Source organism: Cervus canadensis, chromosome 23, assembly GCF_019320065.1.
Source record: "Cervus canadensis isolate Bull #8, Minnesota chromosome 23, ASM1932006v1, whole genome shotgun sequence".
NCBI lineage: Eukaryota > Metazoa > Chordata > Mammalia > Artiodactyla > Cervidae > Cervus > Cervus canadensis.
Genome location: NC_057408.1, coordinates 13,533,625 through 13,561,565, shown reverse-complemented (window position 1 = coordinate 13,561,565; position 27,941 = coordinate 13,533,625). Strand labels below are relative to the sequence as shown.

At 50.8% G+C, this 27,941-nt stretch overlaps 1 protein-coding gene across 1 annotated transcript; it reads left to right on the top strand.

The window, feature by feature from the left end:
* The first annotated feature begins 444 nt into the window (after positions 1 to 444).
* CPLX4 (complexin 4) lies at positions 445 to 26,540 on the top strand. The gene is made up of 3 exons (XM_043444237.1): positions 445 to 1,425; positions 10,009 to 10,096; positions 26,313 to 26,540. Exons 1-3 carry the CDS (start codon positions 1,259 to 1,261, stop codon positions 26,538 to 26,540), a joined length of 483 nt encoding a protein of 160 aa, XP_043300172.1. The 5' UTR covers positions 445 to 1,258.
* Positions 26,541 to 27,941: the final 1,401 nt, after the last annotated feature.

Below are 27,941 nucleotides of genomic sequence, written 5' to 3'. Positions count from 1 at the left end.
TTACAAACAGGCTGTCTCTCTCCCCTCCTCCCCACCTGCTCTTGGAGTGCTTTAATTAGAAAGATACTAAGGTAGATTAAAGTCTGAGCCATGCTCAAATTCCTCCCTTGACCTGGAGGAAACCACAGCCGTTGAGAATCTGCTATTACTAAACTCTGTCGAAAGTTTTCTCCAAGTACACCAGTGAGTTTAGACAGAGCACCCGGGAAGTGACTGCTTGTAAGAGGAAAAACGTGTGAAAGTGTTGTCACTCAGTGGTATCCGACTCTGCAACCCCATGGACTGCAGCCCGCCAGCTTCCTCTGTCCATGGAATTCAGGCAGGAATCCTGGAGTGGGTAGCCACTCCCTTCTCCAGGGGACCTTCTTGACCCAGAGAAGGGACCCGGGTGTCCTGCATTGCAGGCAGACACTTTACCATATGAGCCACCAGGGGAGAGGAAAATACCAATACCCACCGAGGCCGACTCACCCATGTTCTCACCTTCTGGGTCAGAGCTTTGCAAGAGTCCGGCGCATTGTCTCCATGCAGAAGTATAACCTTTCAGAGCAGGAGCAAGCTAGGCTAATCTTCCAGGTGTACGTGAAGGACCCTCTGGCTTGCCCTTCACACTTGCCTGGTTGGGTATTTATGTCCAGGACCCAGGAACCACTGAAACAGCATAGGATTCAAGCAAACCAAAACACAAATCCTTACATAGTCCTGAGAGGCCAATGAGATAAAATGATGGATCAAAGGATTATTTTTGCTAAATAAAGCATTTTAGGTTTTGCATCTCACTGGACTCAGTTCTCAACAGGATGTTGCTCTCATGGCCTGGAATTTGGAACTTCCACCACAGTCATATAATCAGTCACCTCCGATTCATTTAGTTGAAACAACCCTTGATGAAGCCCTGCTGCACTTATAATTTAAACCTTAGAAATGGGAGAGGGATGGATAATGTGAAGGATTCTTTTTTCCCCCTCTGAAATTAGCTTAGTGTACTAATTCAGAAAGTAGTTGGCTGCATCTGATTGCATGCCTTGGTAATCGGAGCCATCTGCCTCTCTGCTAAGGAGTTCACCTCTTTAATCCAGCTTAGAGCCCACAAACCACTCCTCGCTATCATTATGCCCTTGAATAGATGAGGCTGCGCAGAGTCCTTTGCTTTTCAACGTGTTGCTATCACTGAAAATACTTGGAGATTTTGTGATTTGTTTGTTTTCTTTTGAGTTTTCTCGGAGTGCTTGGTTTTCTTTCTCTGAGGGCAGACACAATGGCTTTCCTTATGAAAACTATGATAAGTAACCAGGTGAAGAATTTAGGACTCGGTGGCGGGTCTGAAGAAAAAAAAGAAGAAGGAGGAGCATCTGACCCCGCAGCTGCTCAAGGCATGAGTCGAGAGGAGTATGAGGAGTACCAGAAGCAGATAATCGAGGAAAAGTGAGTACTCGCAGCTCGGGTCCCTGCTAGAGCAGAAAGAGGCTCCTTGTGGCCACGCTGTCCACGGCGCCCGGCTCTCCCCCTCTCCGCCCTTCAGATGCCTTTCCTATGCCATCTGCCTCCAAGCTCAGGGAAGTCTGTTCTGCTCAACAGTGAACCAGTTCCTAGCATCAACAGCTACTCTTACCTCATTTGTATGAATGGAAATGAAAGATGCTAGAAACAAATCTACATGTCATCCTTAAAAGCAGCTGAAACTTTCTGATCCGGGCACATTGTAATTGACCTCAGGTGTTCAAATGAAAAACTGGGCGCCTGAATATTTTTACAGCCATCAGGAAATTCACCCTGTTAGGTGAATGTAGAAAGCTTTCAAATGATGGGAATTCAGACTTTGCACCTGGAAGGGGCCTTAAAGAGCACAGAGTACAATCTTCTTGAACTTACATGTGCAGAGGGAAGAAAGCCTGGAAAATACAACATGACAATCACATCGTAAGACTTGGCTTCTCAAAGAGTCTGAATAGTTATGTGGACTGCCTATTATGAAAAATGTAAAGATATAGGAGAGTAGAACAGTATAATGAATGGCCGTGTATACCTACGGCATAAAATTGACAGTTGTTCTGTCATGTTTGCTTACAGATAATTCGTTGGTTGGAGGATAGATGATTGATTGATAGATAAGTACAGAGAAGCATTTTTAAAGTAAATTACAGACATCCTGATACTTTACCCCTGGATACTTTACCTATATACCTCCAAAACATAAGGACATTCTTCTGGCTATATAAAATGTAATAAAACATTACTAACATTTCAGTTGGGTATTATGGAATGTGAATATTACCAATTTTTCACTACTGATGACTGAGTGTAGTCTATATTTAGTTTTTTTAAGTTTAAGGTAGAATTTAAGAGTTTTAATAATCAAATCAACTAAGTATTGAAGCATCAGTCTTGAAGTTAAAAGTTCACGATACGTTACGAAAGTTTTTTGGGTTTTTTTTTTTGTGTGCCACTGTGGCTGTTTTGCTAATAATTACATGACAATTGCCTATGTCTTATTGCTGAAATGGTTAAAGGTGAAAGGGTTGATGACCCGGAGGAAACTAAGGAAGCTTAAAGCTTCCATTTAGTGGGAACCTTGTCTGTTGTATTTTTTCCTGAAAGCAACTGTGGCTATAAAACTACCTAGAATGGTGCTTGGCTCTGCAGTAAATTTAAGGTCTGTTTTGTTTTTTTTTTTTTTTGATGCAACTGCAAAAATAATGTGGGTGCTAAAATAATACACAAAAAAAGGCAGCATTCCTTGAATACTGGCCAGTTTTGCCTATGGCATGTTAAAAAGAAGCAGAAGCAGAAAAATAGCATCCAATGTTCTCAGCTCAAAGGGGACCGATAAAAAGAAAATGGTCACAAATATAGACTACACATCTGATATTAAAATATCACTTAATGTGTCCCAGTAATAAATCTGGTCACAAATACGGCATCTGTTTGATTAACTAATGTCATAGTTTTACCTAATTTTATATCTGGACAGATCAGAAACCAAAATAGTCAAATGGTATCATCAGTCAGTTGTACACCAACTACTCAGCTCTGTGTATGTGTGTGTGGATGTATGTGTTTATGTATGTGTGTGTCTGTCTGTGTGTGTGTGTGTCTATGTGTGTCTGTGTCTGTGTGTGTCTCTGTGTGTGTCTGTGTGTGTCTCTGTGTGTGTTTGTGTGTGTATGTGTGTGTGTCTCTGTGTGTATGTGTGTGTGTATGTGTCTGTGTGTGTGTGTCTGTGTGTCTGTGTGTGTATGTGTGTGTCTGTGTGTATGTGTGTGTCTCTGTGTGTGCTTGTGTATGTGTGTCTCTGTGTGTGTCTGTGTATGTGTGTGTGTGTATGTGTGTGTGTGTCTGGTGTATGTGTGTGTATGTGTGTGTGTGTCTGCGTGTGTGTCTGTGTGTGTGTGTGTCTGTGTATATGTGTATGTGTGTGTGTGGTGTATTGTGTGTGTATGTGTGTGTGTGTCTGTGTGTGTGTGTGTGTCTCTGTGTGTGTTTGTGTGTGTCTGTGTGTGTGTCTCTGTGTGTCTGTGTGTATGTGTGTGTGTGTGTGTGTGTCTGTGTGTATGTGTGTCTGTGTCTGTGTGTGTGTGTGTGTGTCTGTGTGTGTATGTGTGTGTGTCTGTGTGTGTGTCTGTGTCTGTGTGTGTCTGTGTGTGTCTGTGTGTGTGTTTGTGTATGTGTGTCTCTGTGTGTGTGTGTATGTGTGTGTGTGTCTGTGTATATGTGTATGTGTGTGTGTGTGTCTGTGTGTGTGTGTCTATGTGTCTGTGTGTGCGTATGTGTGTATGTGTGTGTGTCTGTGTCTGTGTGTCTGTGTCTGTGTGTCTGTGTGTGTTTGTGTCTGTGTGTGTGATACATTGGTTGATCACCCAACTAAAGCGATAGTAGCAGGACAGTGAGGCTCATCTGCTTACACAGCAAGAGGCAGGACTTCAGTCCACTGCTTGAGTTTCCAAGAGCTTCATCACCTAGAATACAATATAAAGAGGCAGACATCGGGGGACTATGCTCAGTATTTTGTAATAACCTATAAGGGGAAAGAATCTGAAAAAGAATATATATAAAGGGCTCCCCAGATGGCACAGTGGTAAAGAATCCATCTGCAAGTGGAGGAAACTCAAGAGACTCTGGTTCAATCCCTGGCTTGGAAAGATCCCCTAGAAGAGGAAATGGTAACCCACTCCAGTATTCTTGCCTGGAAAATTCCATGGACAGAGGAGCCTGGTGGGCTATAGTTCATGGGGTCACAAAAGGGTCAGACATGACTGAGAACACACACACACACGTATATATAAAGCAGAATCACTTTGATGTACACCCAAAACTAACACATTGTAAATCAATTATACTTCAATAGAAAAAAAATTTGAAATGTATAAATTGGAGCAACTATTAAAATGAAAAAATTAGTAGGCATCAAAAATGGTTCACACAAGCTATATCTAGAGACAGCTACACACATCATAATATATATAATAATTAGAATGAATATTAGCAAATAAAAGCCTCCTTAACTTGTCCTCATCATTTTAGAAAAGTTGTGGGATTGACTTTACTAATAATAAATCAAATACTACTCAACAGTACACTCCATGGCACATTCATTTTTGCTTTATTTCCATGTTCAGATTCCACCACCCCCACCCCCCGCCATATTGGTAATGTTAGTACTGAAAGAGGTCTATACCTAAATAGAATATTTGGAAAGTTCTAAATAAAACAACCTGTTTGTTCCTCCATTTCTCTCCATTATATGAAAATGTCCCCTCAGTAATGATACAGCAACTGCCATGGCATCACTTGTAGCTTGAACTTTGATGTGCATCACAGACTTAAGCATAAAAACGAAAATTATAAAGCATCCAGGAAAAAAAAAGAAACAGAGAATATCTTTGCATCTTGGAAGTAGGCAGAAATTTCTTATGACCCTGAAACCAGTGACCATGAAATTTTGAAATGAGGAATTAGACATTATCAAAGTTAAAAACGTGCACTGCAACTATAGAAATACATACGTCCACAAAAAGACTTGTACAAAAATGTTCCCAGCAGCTTCATTCACAGGAGCCCAAACCAGGAAATAATCCAAGTGTTCATCAATAGAATGAATGAAAAAACGAAATGTCGTCACACAGTAGAACACACTCAGTAATGAAAAGGAACAAACCCCTGGTAAGTAAAACAAGCTGGATAAATCCCCACGGTTTTTTTACGCATAGTGAAAGAAGAATTACACATAAGAATGCATAGTGTGTGGTTACATTTGTATGAAGATCTAGAACAGGCACACCCAACCTATGCTGGGAAGAAGGCAGTGGTGGCCTCTGGGGCTGGGAGCAGGCGTTGATTGAGCGCGGGATGGGGGTATTTTCTCAGGTGATAGTAATGACTTTTACACCTTAATAGAGGTTGGGTTTACACAGCAAGAGCAGAACCGAGAGAAGAGAAAAAAATACATGTGTGTGCACACAGATACAGACGAGATTTATCACAAGGAGCCAGTGTTCACGTGGCTGTGGAAGCCGGGAAGTCCCACCATCTGCCCTCTGCAACCCAGGCAAGTCGGTGGTGCGGTTCTGAGAACTGGAGGGTTCTCAGAGCAAGAGGAGATTGCTGTCTCAGCTCAGCAGGCAGGCAGGCCGGCAGGAGGCCCTTTTGTTGATTCAAACCCTCCGTGGATTCCATGAGCGCTGCCCCCCTCCACACACACACACACACCGAGGAGGCCCTTCTGTTTCGCTCCGTCCACCGCCCACTGATTCCAATGCTCATCTCACCTAGAAACAGCCTCCCAGACACACTCAGATATGATGTTTAATCAGGACACCCTGTGTCCCAGTTGAGCTGACACACGAAGTTAACCATCACAGTCCATTTAAGGTCTGTGCATTTAATAGCATGCAACATTTTGATTCAAAAGAAAAGGAGCCCCAATACTTTGGCCACCTGATGAGAAGAGCTGACTCACTGAAAAAGATCCTGATGCTGGCAGAGATTGAGGGCAGAAGAAGTGGATGACAGAGGATGAGATGGTTGGATGGCATCACCGACTCAAGGGACATGAGTTTGAGCAAGCTCTGGGAGATGGTGAAGGACAGCCTGGCATGCCACAGTCCACGGGGTTGCAAAGAGTTGGACACAACTTAGCTACTGGACAACAACAACAAATAAACAGATACGTAATTGGTGTTGTGGTATGCACATTGAAGTGTTTGGGGGAAGAGAGTACTGATGTCAACAGCTTTGAAATGCATCAGAAAATATGATGGATAAATGAATGGAGAGAGAGAGAGAGAGGGCTAGGTAAGTGGCATTTTCTAAAATGTATAGGAAGATGCCAATAGTAGAATATAAATGGTGAGTATATGCATGTCAACTGTAAAGTTGTTTCAACTTTTCTGTACACTTGAATCTTTTTATAGTAAAGTATCGGTGTTGGGGGGAGATTGGCTTCTGCCCATGCCCCTGGGTCTCTGAGCTCTTCAGCAAGTTCTCTTTCCCTAAAAGAGGAGACTCAGCCCAGGGTTTTCTCATGCCTCCTCCAGGCCCGACTTTTTGCCGAGGGAAATGAGTTCAGAGAGTGTCCAAAGCCAGGGCCCCATGATGAGCCGTTTAATGTGACGCCTTCAGAGCCAACTCTTCCTTCAGCCAGGCTTCTGTGTAATGGTTAAGATGATTCCAGAACCTGGAGTTAAGAAATAGAAACCAATGGAGCCACCTGAAAATAAGGTATTTATTTTAAGGCAAATCATGTAGTTCAGGGAGGAGGGCATGGCTACCCACTCCAGCATTCTTGCCTGGAGAATTCCATGAACAGAGGAACCCAGTGGGCTACAGTCCATAGGATTGCAAAGAGTCGGACACGACTGAGCAAATTAGCATAGCATGGAGGTAGTTCAGCGGCAGAGAATCCACCCGCAATGCAGGAGACTCAGGTTGGATCCCTGGGTTGGGAAGATTCCCTGGAGAAGGGGATGGCAACCCACTCCAGTGTTCTTGCCTGGAAAATCCCATGGACAGATCACAGGGTAACAAAAAGTCGGAAACGACTGAGCAACTAACATGCTTCTTGCAAAGACGCTTCACCAGACCCGTTGCAGACATGCCCCCAGGCCTTGTGGGCTGAACCAGGACCAGAGCATCACTGGCAGTCACGGGCCCTCATTCGATCCCTGGCCACCCCGTCCGCCTCCGTGAGGCCGCTTTGTCCTTTCAGGGCAGTCAGCCCTCTGCTCCTCTGTTACCCGAACCACCCGTGAGGGTGGTCAGCAGACGTCCTCCGAGCTCACCTGTGAATAGATCCAGCCACACTGCGAGTCTCTGACTTACTCCATCCCAAACACAAATTCTCAGAGAAGAAATTCCACTTACTCAACTTGGTCTAGTCCTGTGCAGCTAGCGGGCAGGGCCACGTATACAAAGCTTCCTGATATCGTCGTTGAGTCGCTCAGTCCCGTCTGACTCATGGCGACCCGATGGACGGCAGCCCCCAGGCTCCTCTGTCCATGGGATTCTCCAGGCAAGAGTACAGGGGTGGGTAGCCATGCCCTCCTCCAGATGTTCTTCTCAACCCAGGGATCGAACCCACGTCTCCTGCAATGGCAGGTGGATTCTTCACCACTGAGCCAGCAGGGAAGCCTGTATATAAAAGCAGCCTCTAACAATGTGCTTCCCTGGGCAGCTAGGAGAGGAGGTGGTTCAAGTGAGCCTCACCGACATCCTCAAAGGTGTCTACTTCTCTCTGGATCATCAAGGACAAGGGAGCCCACTTCCAACAGCAAATCACAAGTCCAATTAGGCCGTCCACAGAGCATTCTGAAAATCCACACCGTATCTTGTGTGAGTGATCCCTTCACCCAGGGAAGGGATGGCTGACCTAAGTTGGGACTTAGAGGGTTGACAATGAAGGGAAATAGCTTTATATTAAATCCCCAAATCCTGCCTGCCACCAAACGGCCCCCATCCTGGATGCTGCATCTCTGTTTGGCTTGTGTAAGAATCACTTAGGCCGTTTGTTAAAAACGTCACTTCTCGATGGTAGGGCCATGATGGAAGCAGGGAGATCATTTAAATAGCCAATGCGGTCTCTAATCAAGTGGCCCAAGTTGTAGAGAAATGTGGGCAAAGCATGTGGGCTGTCTCCATGGTACGCAGTAAAGGAGACTGCCGCATCTGAGAGTAGCCTGATTTAAACAGTGGTTGAGAAAAATGGATCTTCCAGCCAGTGGTGTGCTGAGCTGACCCACGGCATCCTGCAGTGACCCATCAAAGTTAATCGCATGTGTCTCTCGCCAGTTTCTCCCCAATATCGGTGACATCAAGTTGATATTAATAGTTTGCAGTCCACTTCAGTGGAAGTACTGGCACCATGGAACATGGCAGGTGCTACAGAGCTTCTTCCCCAGAAAGCTGGTCGTGATACGTCAGCCAGTACACCACTCCTTCCAGCTCTTTTTGATAATTCGGGACTAGAAACCTATTTTTAAAATCACTGCATAAGTCATGGTATGAAGATAAGAATCTGCATGAGATACGGTATGGAGTGACGGACATTCATGAGGCTGCGGTGGTCAGAATGGAAGGCGTGGTGATGAGAGACACTGGAAGAAGTCTGCACGACCTGGCTTATAGATGCTGACAACGGGAAGGGAGGAGCAGGTGTTTCTCCCTGGACTAAGGCGCCGTTTCCAGAGCACGTCTCTTTGGCAGGGTCACAGAGAGAACTTTTCGCAGTTGGATTCCCTGTCATTTATATTTTACATGTCCCTGTTCAGCTGTCAAGGATTGCAAGTGCTTTTTTCTTTTTTTAAAAATTCCACATTATTGTAGCTCAGAATTCTGATCCCCGTTTATTGATGGAATTAAATGAATTGAATAACGACTGAATCTCAAACTCTCAGTCACTGAGTGTAACTGTTTTGCAGAAACACAGCTCTGCAAAGATCTGGAGAAGAACATCCTTTAAAACACAGAATTACGACTTTCACCTTGAGAATCTTGCAGAATCAAGGCAGCATCGGTGGAGACCGAACCTGGCCTTAAATAGACATGTGGAAAGTCCACGTAAGGGTTTCTAAAAGGACGTCAGGAAAGGAAACGGAAGGAGGTGCTAAGGGTTTGCTCCAAACATTTTTGTTCCATAAAAATAAGTGTTCTGTAGAATTTAAAACTTCTGTCCCAAGTACAAATTATTATGTATAAAATAAGCTATAAGGATATATTGTACAAAATAGGGAACACAGCCAATATGAATTATGATCATTATAAATGGAAGATAACCTATAAAAATTGTGGGGAAAAAAGAGGGAGGAAGAATTCCCTGGCAGTCCAACACTTAGGACTCTAAACTTCCCCTGCAAGGGGCCCAGGTTCAATCCCTGGTTGGGGAACTAAGATTTCCTACGCTGAGCGACACAGCTCAAAAAACTTTCTTAAATAAAAGTCATAAATTGCTCTATTGCATACCTGTGACACATAATATTGTACAGCAACTATATTTCAATGTTTTAAATTCTAGAAATAAATAAAACTTACGTCCCCAAAGTAATACTCTGCATCCTCTGTTATCAGCTTATACACCGATCATTTCAGAAGCACTAAATGTGTCAGCCCCTAAAAAGTATAATAAAATAAGAAACGAAATGATTTTGAAAACACAGCCTCTCTCCATGATGCAGACGGGCTGGGAAGCTGCATGGTAGGCAGGCGCCCCAGGTGACCCGGACACCTGTGCTCCCAGGAGGGGGGAGAGGGACACAGTGAGGTCAGCTCCCCACCAGGGCGGTCCCCCTGCCTCCCCCACGCTGCATCACAGAGAGGTTCGCAGAACCGACGTGTCTTTGGGAAGTCAGGTCTGTACTCAGTCGTGAGCGTGCAATTCCAGACGGAGAGGCAGACGCTTGGGGATGTAGGAAAACACTCAGAGGGTGTGTCCCAGTGTCTGGCTCCTCTGAGCAGGGGGCTGGAGCAGCCAGTGGTCTCAGGTCCTCTGATCCTTTATTCTGATTCTTTCACTTTCAGGATGGAAAGAGACGCTGCATTTACACAGAAAAAGGCCGAGAGGGCGTGCCTCAGAGTTCACCTCAGAGAAAAGTACAGACTCCCAAAGGTGAGACTCAACACAATAAACAGACAGTCATTTTTTACATAATAAGAAATGCAGAGTGTTGGATTATCAGCAAGGGTCACACTCTGAAGTCTGCGTGTGTGTGTGTGTGTGTGTGTGTGTGTGTGTGTATGTATAACAAATGTAACTATGCATAAATATGTATATAAATATATATTTATATGTCTTAATCATAACTGGGGCTTCCCTGGTGACACAGCTGGTAAAGAATCCGCCTGCAGTGCAGGAGACCGGGGTTCAATCCCTGGGTTGGGGAGAAGATCCCCTGGAGAAGGGAAAGGCAACCGACTCCAGTATTCTGGCCTGGAGAATTCCATGGACTCTATAGTCCATGAGGTCACAAAGAGTCGGACACAACTGAGTGACTTTCGCTTAATTGTAATTGAGGTATTTGATATAGTGAGAAGAGCATTGAATTAGTTCATAAAAACTAGATTCCAGGCACTTAACCTCTATGAACTTCCATTTCCTCTCAAGGAAATGGAGTGATACCTGTTTATGTAAATTTATTTAAAGACTATAGAGTATCCGTACCTGCACGATGAGAATAGCCATCATCCCAGCTGACGTTTACTGAGCTCTAAGTGCCAGGCCCTGCTCTTAAGTTCTTCGCATGGATAAATTAATTCATCCTCACCACAGTCTTATAAGGTGTGTTCTTAGAGGAAACAGAGGCAGAAAGAGAGTAAGGGACACGCACACAGATGCACACAGACACCCCATCAGCTGGCTGTGTGTCTTCCAGAAAGATGGGGCATTCTCAGGATGTTGTTATTGAGGATATATTTTTGACAACTGTTCCGTGGTTTGGTGAGGATGTAAGGAGAGCTGGATTTGAATCCTGGCTCTGACATCGGCAATCTCAGATGGCTTCTTAATACATCTCGGCCTCCTTTTCCTCATCTATACCTTGGGGGCAGCGACACGTGCTTCCTGAGTCTTCGTCTGAAATAATAAGACAAATCGAGTGCCCGACTAGTGGAAAGAGCTCCGTGGGCGATCGCTCTTACTGCTGTTGTTACCTCTGTGACAGAAGTCTCATTTCTCGACAATGACAGCAAGGGGCACGCCGAGGTGAGCAAACAGCGCAGGAACCGCCGGCCTCTCAGCCGAAAGCAGTAGGGCTTCCTGGGGGCTCGGTCAGTAAAGAGCCTGCCTGCAGTGCGGGAGACCCAGGTTGGATCCCTGGGTCGGGAGGATCCCCTGGAGAAGGACATGGCAACCCACTCCAGTACTCTTGCCTGGAGAATCCCATGGATGGAGGAGCCTGGCAGGCTACAGTCCATGGGGTCGCTAAGAGTCACGACTGAGAAACTTCACTTTCTTTCCTTTAAACTGAAAATATCTGCCCTTTGGTTGTTTTTTTAATGGTGAGCCCGTGGTCTTGCTCACCCAGATCCTCAGGGGTGGACAACCTCATTTGCAAAATGGGTTGATACTCTTCAGAGAAAAAAAAATAATTCCCAAATCTCTAAGCTTGGCTTGTTTCTTTCACACAAGAGCCTTTCCAACAGAAACTAAGGAAAGAGGGGAGAATTAGAGCCACGTGATGTATAGATTCACATCCTCCCTGGAGGGACAGTGACCCTACTCAGCACAGGCTGCCCGCCTGCCAAGTCTCTTCAGTCGTGTCCAGCTCTTTGCAGCCCTATGGACTGTAGCCCACCAGGCTCCTCTGTGCATGGCATTCTCCAGGCAAGAATACTGGAGTGGATTGCCAAGCCCTCCTCCAGGGGATCTTCCTGACCCAGGGATTGAGCCCATGAAGCTTATGCCTTCTCCATTGGCAAACAGGTTTGTTACCACTAGCCCCATGTCTAGCTGCTGCTGCTAAGTCGCTTCAGTTGTGTCCGACTCTGTGCGACCCCATAGACGGCAGCCCACCAGGCTCCCCCGTCCCTGGGATTCTCCAGGCAAGAACGCTGGAGTGGGGTACCATTTCCTTCTCCACCACATCTAGCTACTGCTCTCCAAAGCCACCGAGAGGAGGCAGGACCATGAGAAGCTGATACACCGTGAACAGTGGAGCCCAGTAACTTAGTTGCATGGGTTACTAATGCCCATGAACCCATTTTTCTATAGCTGGCTCCAATGCACCACACATATGAGACCCCCACCCGATTTTTTCATAGACCCCGAAAGAGACCTTTGAGTTTGTCTGAGAGTCTAAGCCATGGCCTCACTTCAGACATGAGAAAACCGCAGCCAAGTTTGGGTGGGGTGGGGGTGCTCAGGGACTTTGCAAAACCCCGCAGCTGCGCAGTGATGGAACCAGGATTGGAACTCAGGCCTCTCAGCCCTGAAAAAGAGCACACTACCCACAAAGGGATTTGAACACAGCGCCCCCTGGCCCCAAGGTCTCTGCTCTTTCCACTCTTCACATGCTGGAAGTGAGGCATCCTGGAAGTTTTAGAGCCGTTCGGAATTCCACGTGGTTTAAAACTGCCCTGGCCCTTCCAGGACAACGTGCCCTGCTCCTATTTCAGCGAAGCATCTCAGAATCTGTCCTCCAGAGACCCAGGCCCATCGCTTTCCCCGCTGGTCTGTCAGCTGATGGCTTGACGGGAGACCGTGAGCACAGACAAAACTCCGGTACAACCCGAGTAAACAGCGGTAGCGTCGCCTGAAAGCGTTCCCCACGTCATCCTGCGCCGTGGAGTTTACTTTCAGGTGGGGGCCTCCCTAAGAGTGCCTGGATGGTGTCAAAGTGAATTCTCTACGTGATGCTTCAAGAATTTGCCCATGGCGTGAAAAGTCCCAATAATACAACGGCCTGCTTTTTTCGTCAGCACCTGGAAATTCTATCTAACCCCATGTGCACTGTTTGTAAAAATGGTAACTAGGACTTCCCTGGTGGGGCAGTGGATAAGAATCTTCCCGCCAGCGCACAGGACCCAGGTTCGAGCCCTGGTTGGGGAAGATCCCACATGCTGTGGACTCAACAAGAGAAGCCACCACAGGGAGAAGCCCGCCCGTGGCCTCAAAGAGTAGCTCCTGTTGCCGCAGCTAGAGAACATTCATGCAAAGCATCGAAGACCTCACACAGCCCAAAATAAAATGAATGAATGCATTTTGAAAACAGGAATTAATAGGAAGAATGCCATCAAAGATCGGCCAGGTCATATTCCGTTCAGTCCAGTTCTCCCCAGCCGTGACCGACGCCCCTGCCTCTGTGCAGGCCTTGGGCTTGGAGGGCAGCCTGCCGCACCGCCTCCACCTTAAGAGGCCTTCACAGGCTCCCTGTCCCCTGCTGCCCACCCTTCCGAGCTGCAGGAGGCAGCAGGCCCTCAACAGCGCCCTAGGCTAGACAGGGGCAAGGGGCGGCAGACCTGTTCCCCAGGCCGAGACCAGCTGCAGGGCGGCAGCTCCTGCCTAAGCCAGATCCTGGCTGGGCGAGGGACTCGCAGTTAACAGCCGCCGCCCGTGTGCGGGGGCAGGAACCCAGCTCCTTCCGGCACCCCGGGGTCCCGGACGAAGCCGTGATGCCCCCAGGCCGCCCCAGCAGAACCGCCCTTCAGAGGGTCTCAGTTCTTCCCCAGGGACTGCATGCTCTAGGAGGGTCAGTGTGGGTGGCCAGGAGCGATTTCCGGAAGGGGCTTGTTTTTTGAAGTCCACTCTGCTGATATTAAGGATCACACAGCGCGTACTGCTCTGCAGTGGCCGCTGTGGAAAGGCCGTGGAAAGCGGCGCGTGGAAAGGCCGCTGGGCCCTGCTGGGGCAGCTGTCGGGAGGCAGGAGGGGGCCACGTCCCCGCGGGCCGAGGGTGGGCACGGCAGGGGGCCCAGCTGCTGTCTCCGCAGCCACCGGGATGCTGGCCGAGAAATCTTGAAACGGCTGGCTGTCATTGAGGAAGCGTTGAAGGAATTGGAATTTTCAGCTGCAGGAGCAGACGACTTTGAGGAAATGATGGCTGTGGCGGAGAGGCATTTCCCAGGCCTTGAAAGTCTTTGTATCAAGTCAGCCTCTTTGGGGGTGGGGCTGCAGGCTGGCATGGAAACATCGGTTAGCTCGTAGGGCTTCCTTTGAGTATTCAGAAGAGTCTGCATAGTGGAACCTTTAGAAAGAACCTTCCGAAAACCACAACGGGAATATAGGTGGTGGGTTTTCCTCTCCTAGATGTTCCCATAAGGAGCCCTGCGAGGAAAGCCAGGCAGTGGCCCGTGGGCGTCACCGCAGTGGGGAAAGGCCAAGGCCATGGAGATGCGTTCGGTGAACCAGAGCGGAAGGGATGAGGGCCAGCGTGTCAGGACTGGGCCCTCGCAGCAGCCCAGACCGGCTCAGGGCGGCCTGGGCCAGCGCGGGGACGGAGCAACAGGTTCTCGAGTCGTTCCCCGCAGCCCCTTCTCGGGACTTGCCTTCCTGATTACTGCACTAATGAGATCTTGAGACCCGAACACAGCGGCCTAACACGTCTAAACAGAGCCGGGCAGAGAGCGCAGCTCACCAGGGCCTTACCCAGCCCCCGAGAACAACGTTCCCTCCCCTGGGGGTTTGCAGAATCCTCGGTCCGGCCATCTCATAAAATCCATGTTGGGTAAACAGCCCGACTAACAGTGTGAACAGCCCACAGGGGGTTGGACACGCTCACCGGGTGCTCCCCGCTAACGAGGCGGGACCCCTGGGGGCCTCATTCACGGTTCCCCGGGGTCACTCCCAGCGGTTACATAACCAGCAGGAGGCGGTCCTGGGCCCGAACCCTCGCCCAGGCCCAATGAGAGCAGATTTGAGGGAAATGTCTTCCCAGGAGCTGTCGGGTCTGATGAGGATAACTCCGTCACATTCTGGAATTAGAACTGTATTTTCGAAAGCAGTCATTTGGCCAGTGTTTCCTGCGAAAAGGAGTTCTAGTCGACCGCTGATGGGGGAAGGGAAATTCGGTCTCTGAAACGAGCCGTGGCGACCTGACTTCTGCCAAACAGCACACGCCTCCCCTCCGGGTTTTCCATCAGGACACCCTCGTGGGTCGTACCCTCATCTTCTGACGCCCGCTGTTCATTGCAGTCATCGCAGGAGTCGAAAGAGTGCGGTCATCAAATCGCAATAACCGGACATGTATGGAGAAGAGTATACTCGCCATGTCCCCGCCCTCAAGAGCCTCCCACCACCCCCATCTCATCCCCCCGCCCAGGTCATCACAGGACGTTTGTGTCCACGTGTACGTCGGTTTCCTCTGCCTTTCAAATGCCAGTAATCAGGGGACTCCAACGGCCTGAAGTAACCCACGGTGCTCCTGTTAGACTTGGGTCCCGTCCCACTCAGCATCCTGTCCTGGGTCTCCAGCACTTTCTCCCCACTGGCCTCTCCATTGTAAAGGAGGTCAGGTCTCTTCCAACTAAGCGAGCAGCACTTTGAGTGAAGGTGGCTTTCTGGGCATCTTCCTAAATGAGTGGTTCCCGCTGCTCTGCCGAAGCCTTCCTCCTGAAGAGGCTCTGAGGTTAGTCTTGCTGCAGTAGACAGTCCCGCTGTCTCCTCTGGGCCCTCTTCCTGGAGCAGCCCTCCCCGGGGCAGAGCCTTCCTCCTGAAGATGCTCTGAGGTCGGTCTCGCTACAGTAGACGGTCCCGCTGTCTCCTCTGGGCCCTCTTCCTGGAGCAGCCCTCCCCGGGGCAGAGCCTTCCTCCTGAAGATGCTCTGAGGTCCGTCTCGCTACAGTAGACGGTCCCGCTGTCTCCTCTGGGCCCCGTTCCTGGAGCAGCCCTCCCCGGGGCAGAGCCTTCCTCCCTCGCTCGGCGCTTCCTCCTTGAAGCCCTCCCTCTCTCAGCCTCTCAGTGCCACCCTCCTCATTCTGCTCCTTAACCTCTCTCTCCTCTCTTTCCAGGGTTACCTCCCCCGTCTGCCCCCAGGTTTCTGAACATCCCTGGTGCTTCCTCTTTGTCCCCCTCGCCGTCACGTTCTCCCCGAATGGCGGCATCTCCCGTGGCCTTCAGCTGCTACCTAGATGTGTGCTGCTGACCCTCCAGCCTCTGCCTCCTGTCTACGCCTTCTCCCTAAAGGTCACCATCACACCCACGTCTCCTCGGGCGCCTCCAGCTCAGACCCAGAAAGACCCCGACCCCCTCCCAGCCCTGCTCCCGCAGGCTCCATCTCCCCCGGGGCCCCCAGCCCGCACCGCCCCCAGGCTCACCCTTGCCTGGTCCCTCCTCCTCCAGCCCTGCACAGAGCAATCAGCAGGCGACCGTCATTCCACCTCCTAAATCCTTCTCAACTCACCCCCAGGTGCAGGGCTCAGCACCTCTCAGCAACGTGACGACAATACCTCTTGTGTGTGCATTAAGTCTCTGCAGTCGTGTCCAACGCTTTGCAACCCGGTGGACTGTAGCCCGCCAGGCTCCTCTGTCCATGGGATTCTCTAGGCGAGAGCACTGGGGTGGGTTGCAATTTACAATACATCTTAAGTAGTTTTTTTATTGTGTTTTGCTTCCCTCAAAATTGCAGAGTAAGGTTTCCAAGATGGAAACAGATTCTGTTCTTCCCCATTTAAAAAAAAAAAAAGAAGGCTTAGCATGACTTTTTAGAGTAGAGTCTAGTCTCCTGGCCTGCACACCATGAGGTGGCCTCTAACTTCCCAGCCTCACCTCTTGGGGCCCCTCTCCTGGACTATCTCCTCCTCCCACCTCACGTCCCCTACACCCTGCTCCCCGTGACCCCTTTCCTTCCTGGAAGTCGTTGCTCTAGTGCTGCTTCTTCCAGAACCTTCCGTGACCTCCCTCCTCTACGCCTCCCCGGTGCTCCCATAACGCCTGGGTGCATGTCTCCTGCGTCGTCTTTCCATCCTGAATACTCTCACCTGCTGGGTCGTGTGCTTGTTCACAAAGCGGCTGAGGTTTTTGTCTTTGTCCTTGGGGCCTTGCGTGGTGTCTGACATGGAGGGGCTGTACATATACACACACATGCACACACACACATATGCACATGCTACACAGAGACACACATACACACACATACATACGCACCTACTGCACACACATACATATGCACATACTATACAGAGACACACATGCACACACATACATACGCACCTACTGCACACACATACATATGCACACACACACATACATATGCACATGCTACACAGAGACACACATGCACACACATACATACGAACCTACTGCACACGCAGACATATGCACATACTACACACACATACACATACATATGCACCTGCCACACACATACACATAGACACACACATAAACACCCCCAACAAAAAGGCTTGCTGAGTGATCAGTGTTAGTCAGGAAAAAAGAAAAACAAAAGCACACCCAAAGAACAAAATATCAAAATCAGCAGAAGGAATCCGTCTGCCACAAGAGTTAAACTACAATCAGTTTTCACGAAAAGAACAAGTCTGGATTCGACATTATGATTCCGTATAAAAATACAAAGGTTACTTTAGCTCATAATTAGGATGTCATATTTTTTCAAGCAGAGGAAGTCATACTTATAAATAAAGCCACGAGTTTTTTTCTTTTCTAAAAACCAAGGTGCGCCCCCCCCCTTTCCTAGCCAATTCAAAATGTATATGTAAGTCAAGCCAAATTAATAAGAGAAAACAGCTCCACAATGAGCGCTAATCCTATTAACGGAATTGTCAATCTAGGTTAGTCATTGAAAAATAATGTCGTCCCCCGCTGAGCCATAGGCTTTGGTTACACCTGGTGTTTGTCTGCTGTGTTAAGGGCATCGCTCGCTTTGAACAAAGATGAAGACAGAAGAAGATCTAGCAGTAGGGCTTCTTTCAACATACTACATTGAGGGCATCGTTAAAACTGAGACTTAAAGCTGCCTCTTACAGGCAGAGACGACTCTGTGAGCCTCTCTGCCTGCCTTCTTCAGACCAGGCGCTCTTGGGGCTGCCCCGCAGGGTCCCAGGCACTAAAACCGTCCTCTTTCAAGCAGCTGTTTCTGGCGGCAGCTCGGAGGCCCTCCGGGGCCCGCTAGGCGCCGTCCCTTCCCGCCCCTCCCCTGCTGCCCCGGTCCAATTGGCTGCTTCTGCTCCTGCCCTGGGAAGAGCTGAAGGTCCTGGGGGACCTGGGAAGGGGAGAGACAGGCATCAGGTTGGGATGTGCCACCTTCTCAATCCTCACGGCCACCCTGGAAGGGCGGGAGACCTCGTTTCCCCTGCTCGGGTAAGAACAGCAGCTCAGAGAGGGTGCTGGAATTCCCGAGGTCACACGGCCCCAGGCTGATCTGACTCACCAGCCGGGTTTTCCTACCAGACCCAGCAGCAGGGCTGGGCTCTCCTCCCCTAACAAGCAGAAGGACCTGCGCGAGCCTCTTCACCTCCCAGGACCTCGGTTTCCGCGTCTGTAGAGGAGAGGCTTGGACAGGTGGCCGCTAGGAGCTCTCGAGTCCCCCGGAAGGCCTGCAGACAGGAGAGCAGTGTGAGATGCCCAGGTGGGGGAAGGCTCCAACCTCGAGAACCCCCTGTGCGCACTCTCAGTCCTCATCAGAGACTGGCGGCTCTTTTCAGAGTCGCAGCCTCTGTCTCGCTCTCGAGTGCTGAGGGCTCCTCCAGGAGCTGAAGAGGGACAGACCACGCCGTGTAGCAGATGCTGACGCTAGCAAGCCCTGGCAGGGTCTCAACACCTCTCACGCGTTAGAATTCATCCAGGGAAGCTTCTAATTTAAAAAAATTTTTTTAAAAACACACACTTTTTTTTTGAGGTGGACCATCTTTTAAAGTCTTTATCGAACGTGTTACAATATTGTTTCTGTGTTCTGTTTGGTGGTGAGGCATGGAGAATCTTAATTCCCCAACCAGGGGTCGAACTGGCACCCCGTGCATTGGAAGGTGAGCTCTTAACCACTGGACTGCCAGGGAAGTCTCAGGAAAGCTTTTTAAAAATTTTGTTGCCTGGGTTCCTGCCACAGATTGTGCCTGAGTGCATGCTCGGTCATGTCCAACTCTTTTGCGACCCCATGGACTGTAGCCCACCATGCTCCTCTGTTCGTGGGACTTTCCTGGCAAGAATACTGGAGTGGGTCACCATTTCCCCCTCCAGGGGATCTTCCCCATCCAGGAATCGAACCTGGATCTCCTGCATCGCAGGCGAATTCTTTACTGCTGAGGCACCGGGGAAGCCCCTGCCACAGATCACTAGAGCCAAATCTGGGGGTGAGACCTGCTCCTCGTATTTCAGAGGCACGGAGGGGGTGAGACCTGCTCCTCGTATTTCAGAGGCACGGAGAAGGTTGAGAACCACAGACCAGGGGAGAAAACATAAACTCAGTCCTTCAGCAGCATCTGATCAGAGCAAGGATGACTGTGTCCACTGGAACCTGGCGGCCAAGGGCCTCACACCCTCCTCCTTCCCAGTCCAGCCCAAACTCCGCCTCACGTTCAGCAAAGCAGGCCCAGCCCATTTTCCTCTCTGTAGAGGTGTTTGTTGACTGGCTGTACTGTTTGGTCTACACCCCCACCCCCTCAGCAACTTGTAAACTCTAGCAGGACGGGAGCCAGGAAATACTTCACCTTGCCTAGGGGCCAGTGTGACGGCCTCACTTGTCACAGGACAGTGAAGACAGGTGACTGCTGACATTGTTGAGCCTCAGAAACAGATATAACATCAAATAGTAGCTCAACTGGCCCAAGTGAAAGAAAGCTAGCAGCCCAGCTATTCGGTGTCCTAAAGTCCAAAAACAAAGAAACAAACTGAAACCAAAATAAAATCTCGGGGTAGTGGTGGTGGTTTGGTCTCTAAGTTGTGTCCGACTCTTTGCGACCCCATGGACTGTAGCCCACCAGGCTCCTCTGTCCATGGGATTTTCCAGGCAAGAACACTGGAGTATGTTGCCATTTCCTCCTCCAGGGGATCTTCCCGACCCAGGAAGCAAACCTGCATCTCCTGCTTGGCAGGTAGATTCTTTACCACTGAGCCACCTGCGAAGTCCAAAATTGTATCTTCTTCTTCTTCTTGTTGGGTCGCTCAGTCGTGTCCGACTGTTTGCAACCCCGTGGACTGCCGCACACCAGGCTTCCCCGTCCTTCACCGTCTCCCGGAGCTTGCTCACACTCACGTCCATATCGCTCCGGTATGTGTCTGCATATCGAGCTTGACTGACTGGACTCTACGTGGGAACACTCAACTTTTTGGCGATATAACCATGTGAAATAGTTGATCACCGTATTTCCATTTTGATACCAGATGAGGACCAGTTTGCCAAGATGAGGAAGAAGGAAGTCTGAATCCAGGATCATGCTTACCCTTCAGCAAAAGGTCAGAAGCAGTCAGAGGAGTAATAATGGCAGGAGGCGGTGATTTAAATAATGGGGCATTCAGCACTGGCAATTAGGATTATAAATCTGGTTAAAAGGCAAGAGATTAAGACTGATTCTGGTCAGCCAGCCTAAAAATAATTAGTTCTTAACTGCATTAAACAATATCCCATATTGATGAGATTTCTAGAAATGAGAAGACTTCTGAAACAGGACCCTGAGAAATGAAGGTAGCCTGTGCGTTCCTCTGTATATGCTAGCTCACTTCACGCCCTCCTCATTCATTCATTCATTCACCTGCCAGGGCTTCTCAGCATCAGACTTCCGCTCCCTCCCTGGGGCTGGTTCATATCAACTGTACCTGCACTTGGGATCATGGCGTGTGGTGAGGCATTGACGCCTTTCCTCGACACATGAATTCTGTCAAAATATTCCTGGCGTTCCCAACCTGCAGCAGCAAAGTCAGGACAAGACACCCATTGCTTGGATTGCAGAGGAGTCCCTCTCAGCAGGGCAGTTTGTCAAGCAAGGGGTCCAGTGTATGAATCGCATGTGCGTGAGTGCACGCTCAGTCACTCAGTCGGGTCCAACTCTTTGTGACTGCATGGACTGTAGCCCCTCTGTAGCCCTCCAGGCTCCTCTGTCCATGGAATTTTCCACGCAAGAATGCTGGTGGTGGCGGTGGTTTAGTTGCTAAGTCGTGTCCAATTCTTCCTGACCCCGTGGACTATAACCCGCCAGGCTCCTCTGTCCACGGGGTTCTCCAGGCAAGAACACTGGAGCAGTTGCCACTTCTTTCCCCAGGGAATCTTCCTGACCCAGGGATCGAACCCACGACTCCTGTGTCTCCTCCCGTATTGGCAGGTGGATTCTTTCCCACTGAGCCACCCGGGAAGCCCCTGGGCAGGCCTTAACTGCTTGCTCTGTCCTGATCTTTCTCTTAAGGGCTGATACCCTCCCACCCTCTTGTCTCACTGTCCATTCCTTCTTTCTCCCAGGAATCTTTTCAGCAGGATCTTCATGTCCTGCTGCCTTTTTTCCTCCAAAATATTCACAAGCACAGTGACTATTTGTCCCGAGCTGAGAGGCTTACAAGGCTGTTTCACAATGTATCTCGTTCGAGGGCTCCTCCTGGCGGGCACAGACGTGTAAGGTGACTTGCCCAAGGTCCTGTGGTGGGCGGAGGACAGAACCAGGTCTACCGGCTCCAAACCCCAGCCTTCCCACGGTCACGGCCGCCTCTGCGGGCTAGGGGTCTGGGTTGGCTGCAGCGATTGACACAGGGAGCCCTAACTCCTGGCCTGTCCGAGGTCCGAGCCCACTTGCTTGGGGTCCAGTGCTCACGAGTCCAGGAGTCCAGGAGCTTCGGTTGGTCCTCCAGCCACTCACCGGCCCTGCCTGGCTGTCAGGCGCCCGGGGCCCAGGCTGCAGTCCGGGAAGACTGATTCCAGGGCTGGAATCATGCCTGGGAGCAGTGGTGATGGGCAGTCAGTAGCGTTGTCCTTCTAGAAGGACAGTGACCGTAGGACGCTGACCACGGCCGTGGACCACTCCCGGCGCTGCCTGTAGACTGGACAGCCAGAGCCACTTGCCCTGGGCCCAGGCTTTAAACTTTATTTATTTACGTATCGATGGACGCACTGGGTCTTCGTTGCTTCACTCTCTCGAGCTGCGGTGAGCAGGGGCAGCCCTGGCGTGGCGCGAGGCCTTCTCATTGCAGGGACCTCTCTCGAGGCCGCGCGCCGGCTCTCAAGCACGGGCTCAGGCGCTGTGGCGCTCCGAGGCAAGTGGGATCTTCCCGGAGCATGGACCAAACTCGTGTCCCCTGCGTTGGCAGCCGGATTCCGAACCCCTGGACCCCCGGGGGAGTTGGGCCCCATACTTCGGAGGCTTCTCCTGTGTACCTGCTCCAGCCACGTTTCTTCACAAGGGATAAGAAGCCAGGGACTTCCCTGGGGGTCCAGGGGTTAGGACTCTAGGCTCCCACTGCAGGGGGCCCAGGGGTGATGATCCCTGGTGGGGGAAGTAAAACCCCAGCCGTGTCCGACTCTTCCCCGACCCCGCGGACAGTAGCCCACCAGGCTCCTCTGTCCATGGCATTTCCTAGCAAGAATACTGGAGTGGGTTGCCATTTCCTCCTCCAGGGGGGGATCTTCCTGACCCAGGGATCAAACCGTGTCTCTTATGTCTCTTGCATCGGTAGGGGGGTTCTTTACCAGTATCTGGGAAGCCCCAGGCTGGGAACCATATACACAAGATTCCCACGGGTGGGTGGAAACAGGGAATGGGGGGCAAACAGAAGTGCAGATCGTGAGCCGGGGACCTCGGTCAGTCTTCACCCTCTGTGCCCCACAAGCTTAGGTCAGGCCTGACAAGGGGTGAGGGGAGCTGGGTGCTCTGAGTCATTTTATCCCAGAATTGAGCATCTAGTGCTGAAAGGGAAATGAACAGGCCCAGTTTGCTAGGAAAGCCGAGGCTCTGGAGTGAAGGTAGGTAGGGACACTCCCAGGCCAGAGGTAAGGGGTGGGGGAGCAAGGCCTCCTTCTGATGGGATTGAGCACCACGTGCAGGGCCAAGGCCTTTCAGGGCAAGTCCCCCCCAACCCAGCTTTACCTCTGAGGGTCATTTAGGAAGGCCACCTTTAATTGTTTAATATATTCCAAATTATTCAGTCATCATTTAATTCATCTTCTATAGAATTATGAGAGTTATGTTGGTTCATCACCCGGTCGTGAGTGGCTCCTTTCGACCCAATGGATTGTAGCCCACCCGGCTCCCCCGTCCATGGGATTCTCCAGGCAAGAATAGTGGAGCTGGGTTGCCATTCCCTTCTCCAGGGCGTTTTCCTGACCCAGGGATCGAACCCTGGTCTCCTGCGCTGCAGGCAGATTCTTTACCATCTGAGCTAGCAAGGAGGCAAATAACATAAACCCAATTTATAAATAAGGAAATAGTTCAGAGAGGGGGTGTTAGGTGCCCACGTCACACAGCTTGTACGTGGTGGAGGTAACTGTCACGCTCAGGTGTCCAATCTTCAAGCCAGCCCTTGACCTCTAGGCAGCCCTCGTGGGAGTGGGAAGGTAAACGTGTCAGTAGCTATGAAATGAGAGCTTGTTTGCAGTCAAAAGGGCCTGCACGTTCAAGCGTCATCCCTGACAACAGGCTCCTGGAGCCCTGTCTGTGACAACATGCCAGTCACTCGTTGGGTTCTGAGACGTAGAGATGAGTGAGTTACAGCCCACTGTCTTCAAGAGAGGTGGGGTGGGGCTTCTTAAACTTTGACAAGCAGCAGAATCACCAGGAGGGCTCGCTAAACCACAGAGGGCTCAGCCCGGCCCCACGGCTTCTGAATCAGCAGGTCAGGGCGAGGACCAAGAACCCGCGTGTCTAACAAGGTTCCGGGGGATGCCGCTGCGACCAGCCTCGGGAGCCCACTTTGAGAACCGCTAGGGTAGACGTTGGGGCGATCAGGATCCCCTCTGTGAATTGGGAGGCACAGTGGACCCTCAGCTCTTCCTTCCCTGGGTCAGGGGAAGTGAAAGTGAAAGTCACTCAGTCATGTCTGACCCTTTCCAACCCCATGGACTCTACAGTCCATGGAATTCTCCAGGTTAGAATATACTGGAGTGGGTAGCCTTTCCCTTCTCCAGGGGATCTTCCCAACCCAGGGATCGAACCCAGGTCTCCTGACTTGCAGGTGGATTCTTTACCAGCTGAGCCACAAGGGCCAGGGGAAGGAGGTGAAAATAAACCCAAGTCAGCCCACAACTGCAGAAGCTGCATGCTGAGTGGCCTGGAGAACAGGGGTCAGAGGAGCACCCTCCTGAGTGCATTGGGTCTCTCAGGACACCAGCGGGCTGGCCCCCTGGCCCCTCCAGCCGCCTGTCCCCCCAGCCTGTCCAGGTTCGAACCTGGTGACAAGTACAGAGATGTTCTTACCACCTGGAGGGTGTGGATGCTGGAATTACCAGGAATGCCTTTACAGATTACATACGTTTTATTTCAAGTGGGCAGGGGCCCGGCATTTAGGTGGGCTGAGAATCCAGGCTGCCCCCTGCTTTTCCCCCGCTTCCTTCAAAAAGGCCCAGAGAACCGTCCATAAGGGAGGCACCCTCGAGGGCAGGTGGATACAAAATAAATAGAAACGGAGGCTTGGCCGGGAGCCCCTGGGGATTAACTAACTAATTAATCCCCACACCAGTTTGATGGGGAACTAATTGATCCGTTAAGCGCTTTGAGGGGCCAAGGCCTGGCCAAGCGCATGGGAAGCTTCTGTCACCTGGGAAGGTGACACTGAGAGCCCTCCTTCCCAGGCCGTCCAGGGAGAGTCAGGGTGAGGGCCGCGCCCCCAGAGGCTTCCCTCCCCTTGGCGTCAGAAGTCTGCGTTCCGAGGAGGGGAGAGACAGCACAGAAGTGAACATGGAGAGGGAACTCCGGGCAGGGCGGGGCGGGTAACATAGACGTTCCATGTTGGAAGGTGAGCCTCCAAGCTCCATGACCATGTGTGTGTCTCTGTGTTAGGCACTCAGTCGTGTCCATCTCTCTGTGACCCCATGGACTGCAGCCCACCAGGCTCCTCTGTCCATGGGATTCTCCAGACAAGAACACTGGAGTGGGTTGCCATTTCCTTCTCCAGGGCATCTTCCTGACCCAGGGATCAAACCTGGGTCTCCTGCATTGGCAGGTGGATTCTTTATCATCTGAGCCACTGGGGAAGCCCCTGTTTGATCTTCTGTGTCCCCCAAAGCCCAGTTTGCCCCATGTTACAACCTGATCTCAGAACATCATATCTGAGAGCAGCCATCTAAGAAATGAAAGGACTCTTGTCTTTCTCAGAGAAATTTGTTCTGTAGAGTCCTCTCTGTTACAAAACAAAGGACTCTGCAGCCTGAGGGTAAAGGCATATTCAGAGGCCAGGCAGCAGGAACTAAGAGACTGCAGAACAGCGACACCCAGGACCACAGGTGAAAATTGCAAGGCAGTAGCAGCAAGCAAGGCTAGCCCGGGAGTGCTGAGTTGGAGTCCTGGAGTCAATGATTCACTCAATAAGCAGGTGGTGTGCGCCAGACTTGTTTCCAGGGCTCAAGGACGTAAAGCTGAGTTTGAGCTGCTTCTGTATCTGGTAGAATGGAGGGAAGGGGTGATGGTTAACTGGAAGTTGCCCCTAAAGAGTGATGGCTGAACGGAGACAGCCCGGTCCGGCCCTGTGAGCCCAACGCCCCCGGACCCCAGAGAGGGCTCAGCTTGGGCCACTGAGTCATAGCCCGGGGCTGATAGAAAACAAAGCGTGCAGAGGGGACCTGAGGCAGAGTTGGTCAAGCTTCTCGGGTATCAGCAGAACAGACAGGGAGTCTGAAAATGCAGATTGCTGGACCCCAGCCTGGAGTTTCTGATCCAGTAGGTCTGGGGTGAGTCGAGAATTTGTGCTTCTAACACCTTCCCGAATGATGCCAATACTGCCTGGTGCAGCGACCACGCCTCCATGTTTTTAATTACTGAGTTACTTTTGACTACGCTGGGCCTCCCTTGCTCTGCGTGGGTCTTCTCTGGTTGTGGCGAGCGGAGGTCCTTTTGCTTGTGGTGTGAAGGCGTCCACCGCGGTGCCCTGTCTTGCTGTGAGCACTGGTTCTAGAGCAAGGGCTCCATAGTCGTGACACGCGTGTGGGCTCTTCCCAGACCAGAGCCCCCGGCATCGGCAGGCAAATTCTTAACCCCTGGACCAGCAACGAAGCTCCTCACCCTTTGAGAACCACTGTGCTAGAAGCTTCTGAGACCCAAGTGCAGAGAGATGGGGCATCTCAGCTGGGACGTCCGGCCTCCGCAGCTGGCCCCAGACCCAGGTTCTGCCGCGAGAAGGCCAAGTGTGTCCTTCCCTGCATCCCTTCTCAGCAGGCCTCGAGCTCCCTGCCGTGGTCAGGGTCGGCCGGTTGGTTGGTTTCAGAAGGCTTTTCCTCTGTCTCCATGTTTGTTTTTCCGCACAGAGTGAGATGGATGAGAACCAAATCCAGATGGCTGGAGACGACGTGGATTTGCCCGAAGACCTCCGGAAGATGGTAGATGAAGATCAAGAAGAGGAGGAAGACAAGGATTCTATCCTCGGGCAGCTACAGAACCTTCAGAACATGGACTTGGACGCCATCAAAGAGAAAGCCCAGGCCACCTTCTCGGAGATCAAGCAGACGGCGGAGCAGAAGTGCGCCGTGATGTGAGGCGGCGGGAGCGGAGGAGGCCGGTCAAGGCGGCGCTGACCGCTCCCCTGAGGAGCGCTTCCAACAGCGTCGGCGTGATCGTAGTGAACGTGATGAAAACTCGCCACCAACACATAGATGACACCTCGGTTGTTCTAAATGTTCCTGGTAGCGCCCCTGACAGCAGGAATCACACTGTCCTTTTAGTTGTAAATATGAGGAAGCCTGAACTTTTCAGCTGTGAATGAAGCAGAACATACATCTGCTTAAAGGTCTGCAGGACGGCCGGGAAGAAACAAAAGCAAACGGTATTTCACCTCCGACTTTCTGCTGACAGGACAAGGTCCTGATCCTGTCCAACCGTTAGCAGGACTCCAGGTCCCTTCAGAGAAAGATGTGGAAGGTCAGGGTGCCCCCCGGAGCCCAGACTGCAGGCTCAAGGGCCATCAGAGATCACACCACCTCTGTCTCCAGGGTGTCTTTGATGCTTCTCATGGATGCTTACATGAAGCAGAGGGGCTGGGATGGGGTAGGAGACGAGAGAGGAGGCAGAGAGGGGACCTGACCGGTGTTTGCACCACCATCACCCTTCCAGAAGGGTGGGAAGAATGGATTTGGGTGGAGGTGGGAGGTTGGGGAGAGGGGCGGCTCAGAGGTGGGGTGGGGGGCCATGGGGGGCCGTGGGGGGCCGTGGGGGGCCGAGGGGGGCACCTGGAGCGGCTAGCACTGGTCCAGTATTCCGTGTCAGCTCCTCTTGTCTGACCTTGGTAACAGCATGGGGACCGTGAGGGTGGACAAACAGACTGAGATATTAAATCCGCCCGGGTGCGTGTCTCTCTCCCATCCTCTCCTCCCCTCTGGTCCCTCTCCCCACCTCTCCTGCTTTTTCTTTCCTGTCCCTCACTCACCCCACTCCCTCACACTAGCTTCCAGCAAACTATGCTGTCCTTCTCTGCCACAGTCCTCCAGGCTGCAGTCAGCCCTCCATATCCACAGACCCCGGACCCGGGGATACGGAGGGATGACTCTCCTATGCCGGTTTATACAAGGGACTTAAGCATCCTCGAATTCTCTGTACGCGGCAGGTCCTAGAATCCTTGGCAGACATCCAGGAATGACTGTATACCTGGATTTTTTTTCTTTTTTTGCCTAACATTTGCTCTCTTTCAAAGGAAATGACCCAGAAGATTTAGAACATTTACCTCTGAAGCACTTAGAGCTGTTTAACCAAACCAAACTCAAACAAAACAAAATTCTAGGGTTTTGTTTTTTTTTTTTTTTTTTGGCCCTGCCATGCGGCTTGCAAGATCTTCCCGACTGAACCCCGGCAGGAAGTCCTAACCACTGGACTGGCAGGGAACTCCCAAATACTGTTTTTTCAGTGAATGTTACAGAAAAAATAATTCCCAAAGACCAATTTTA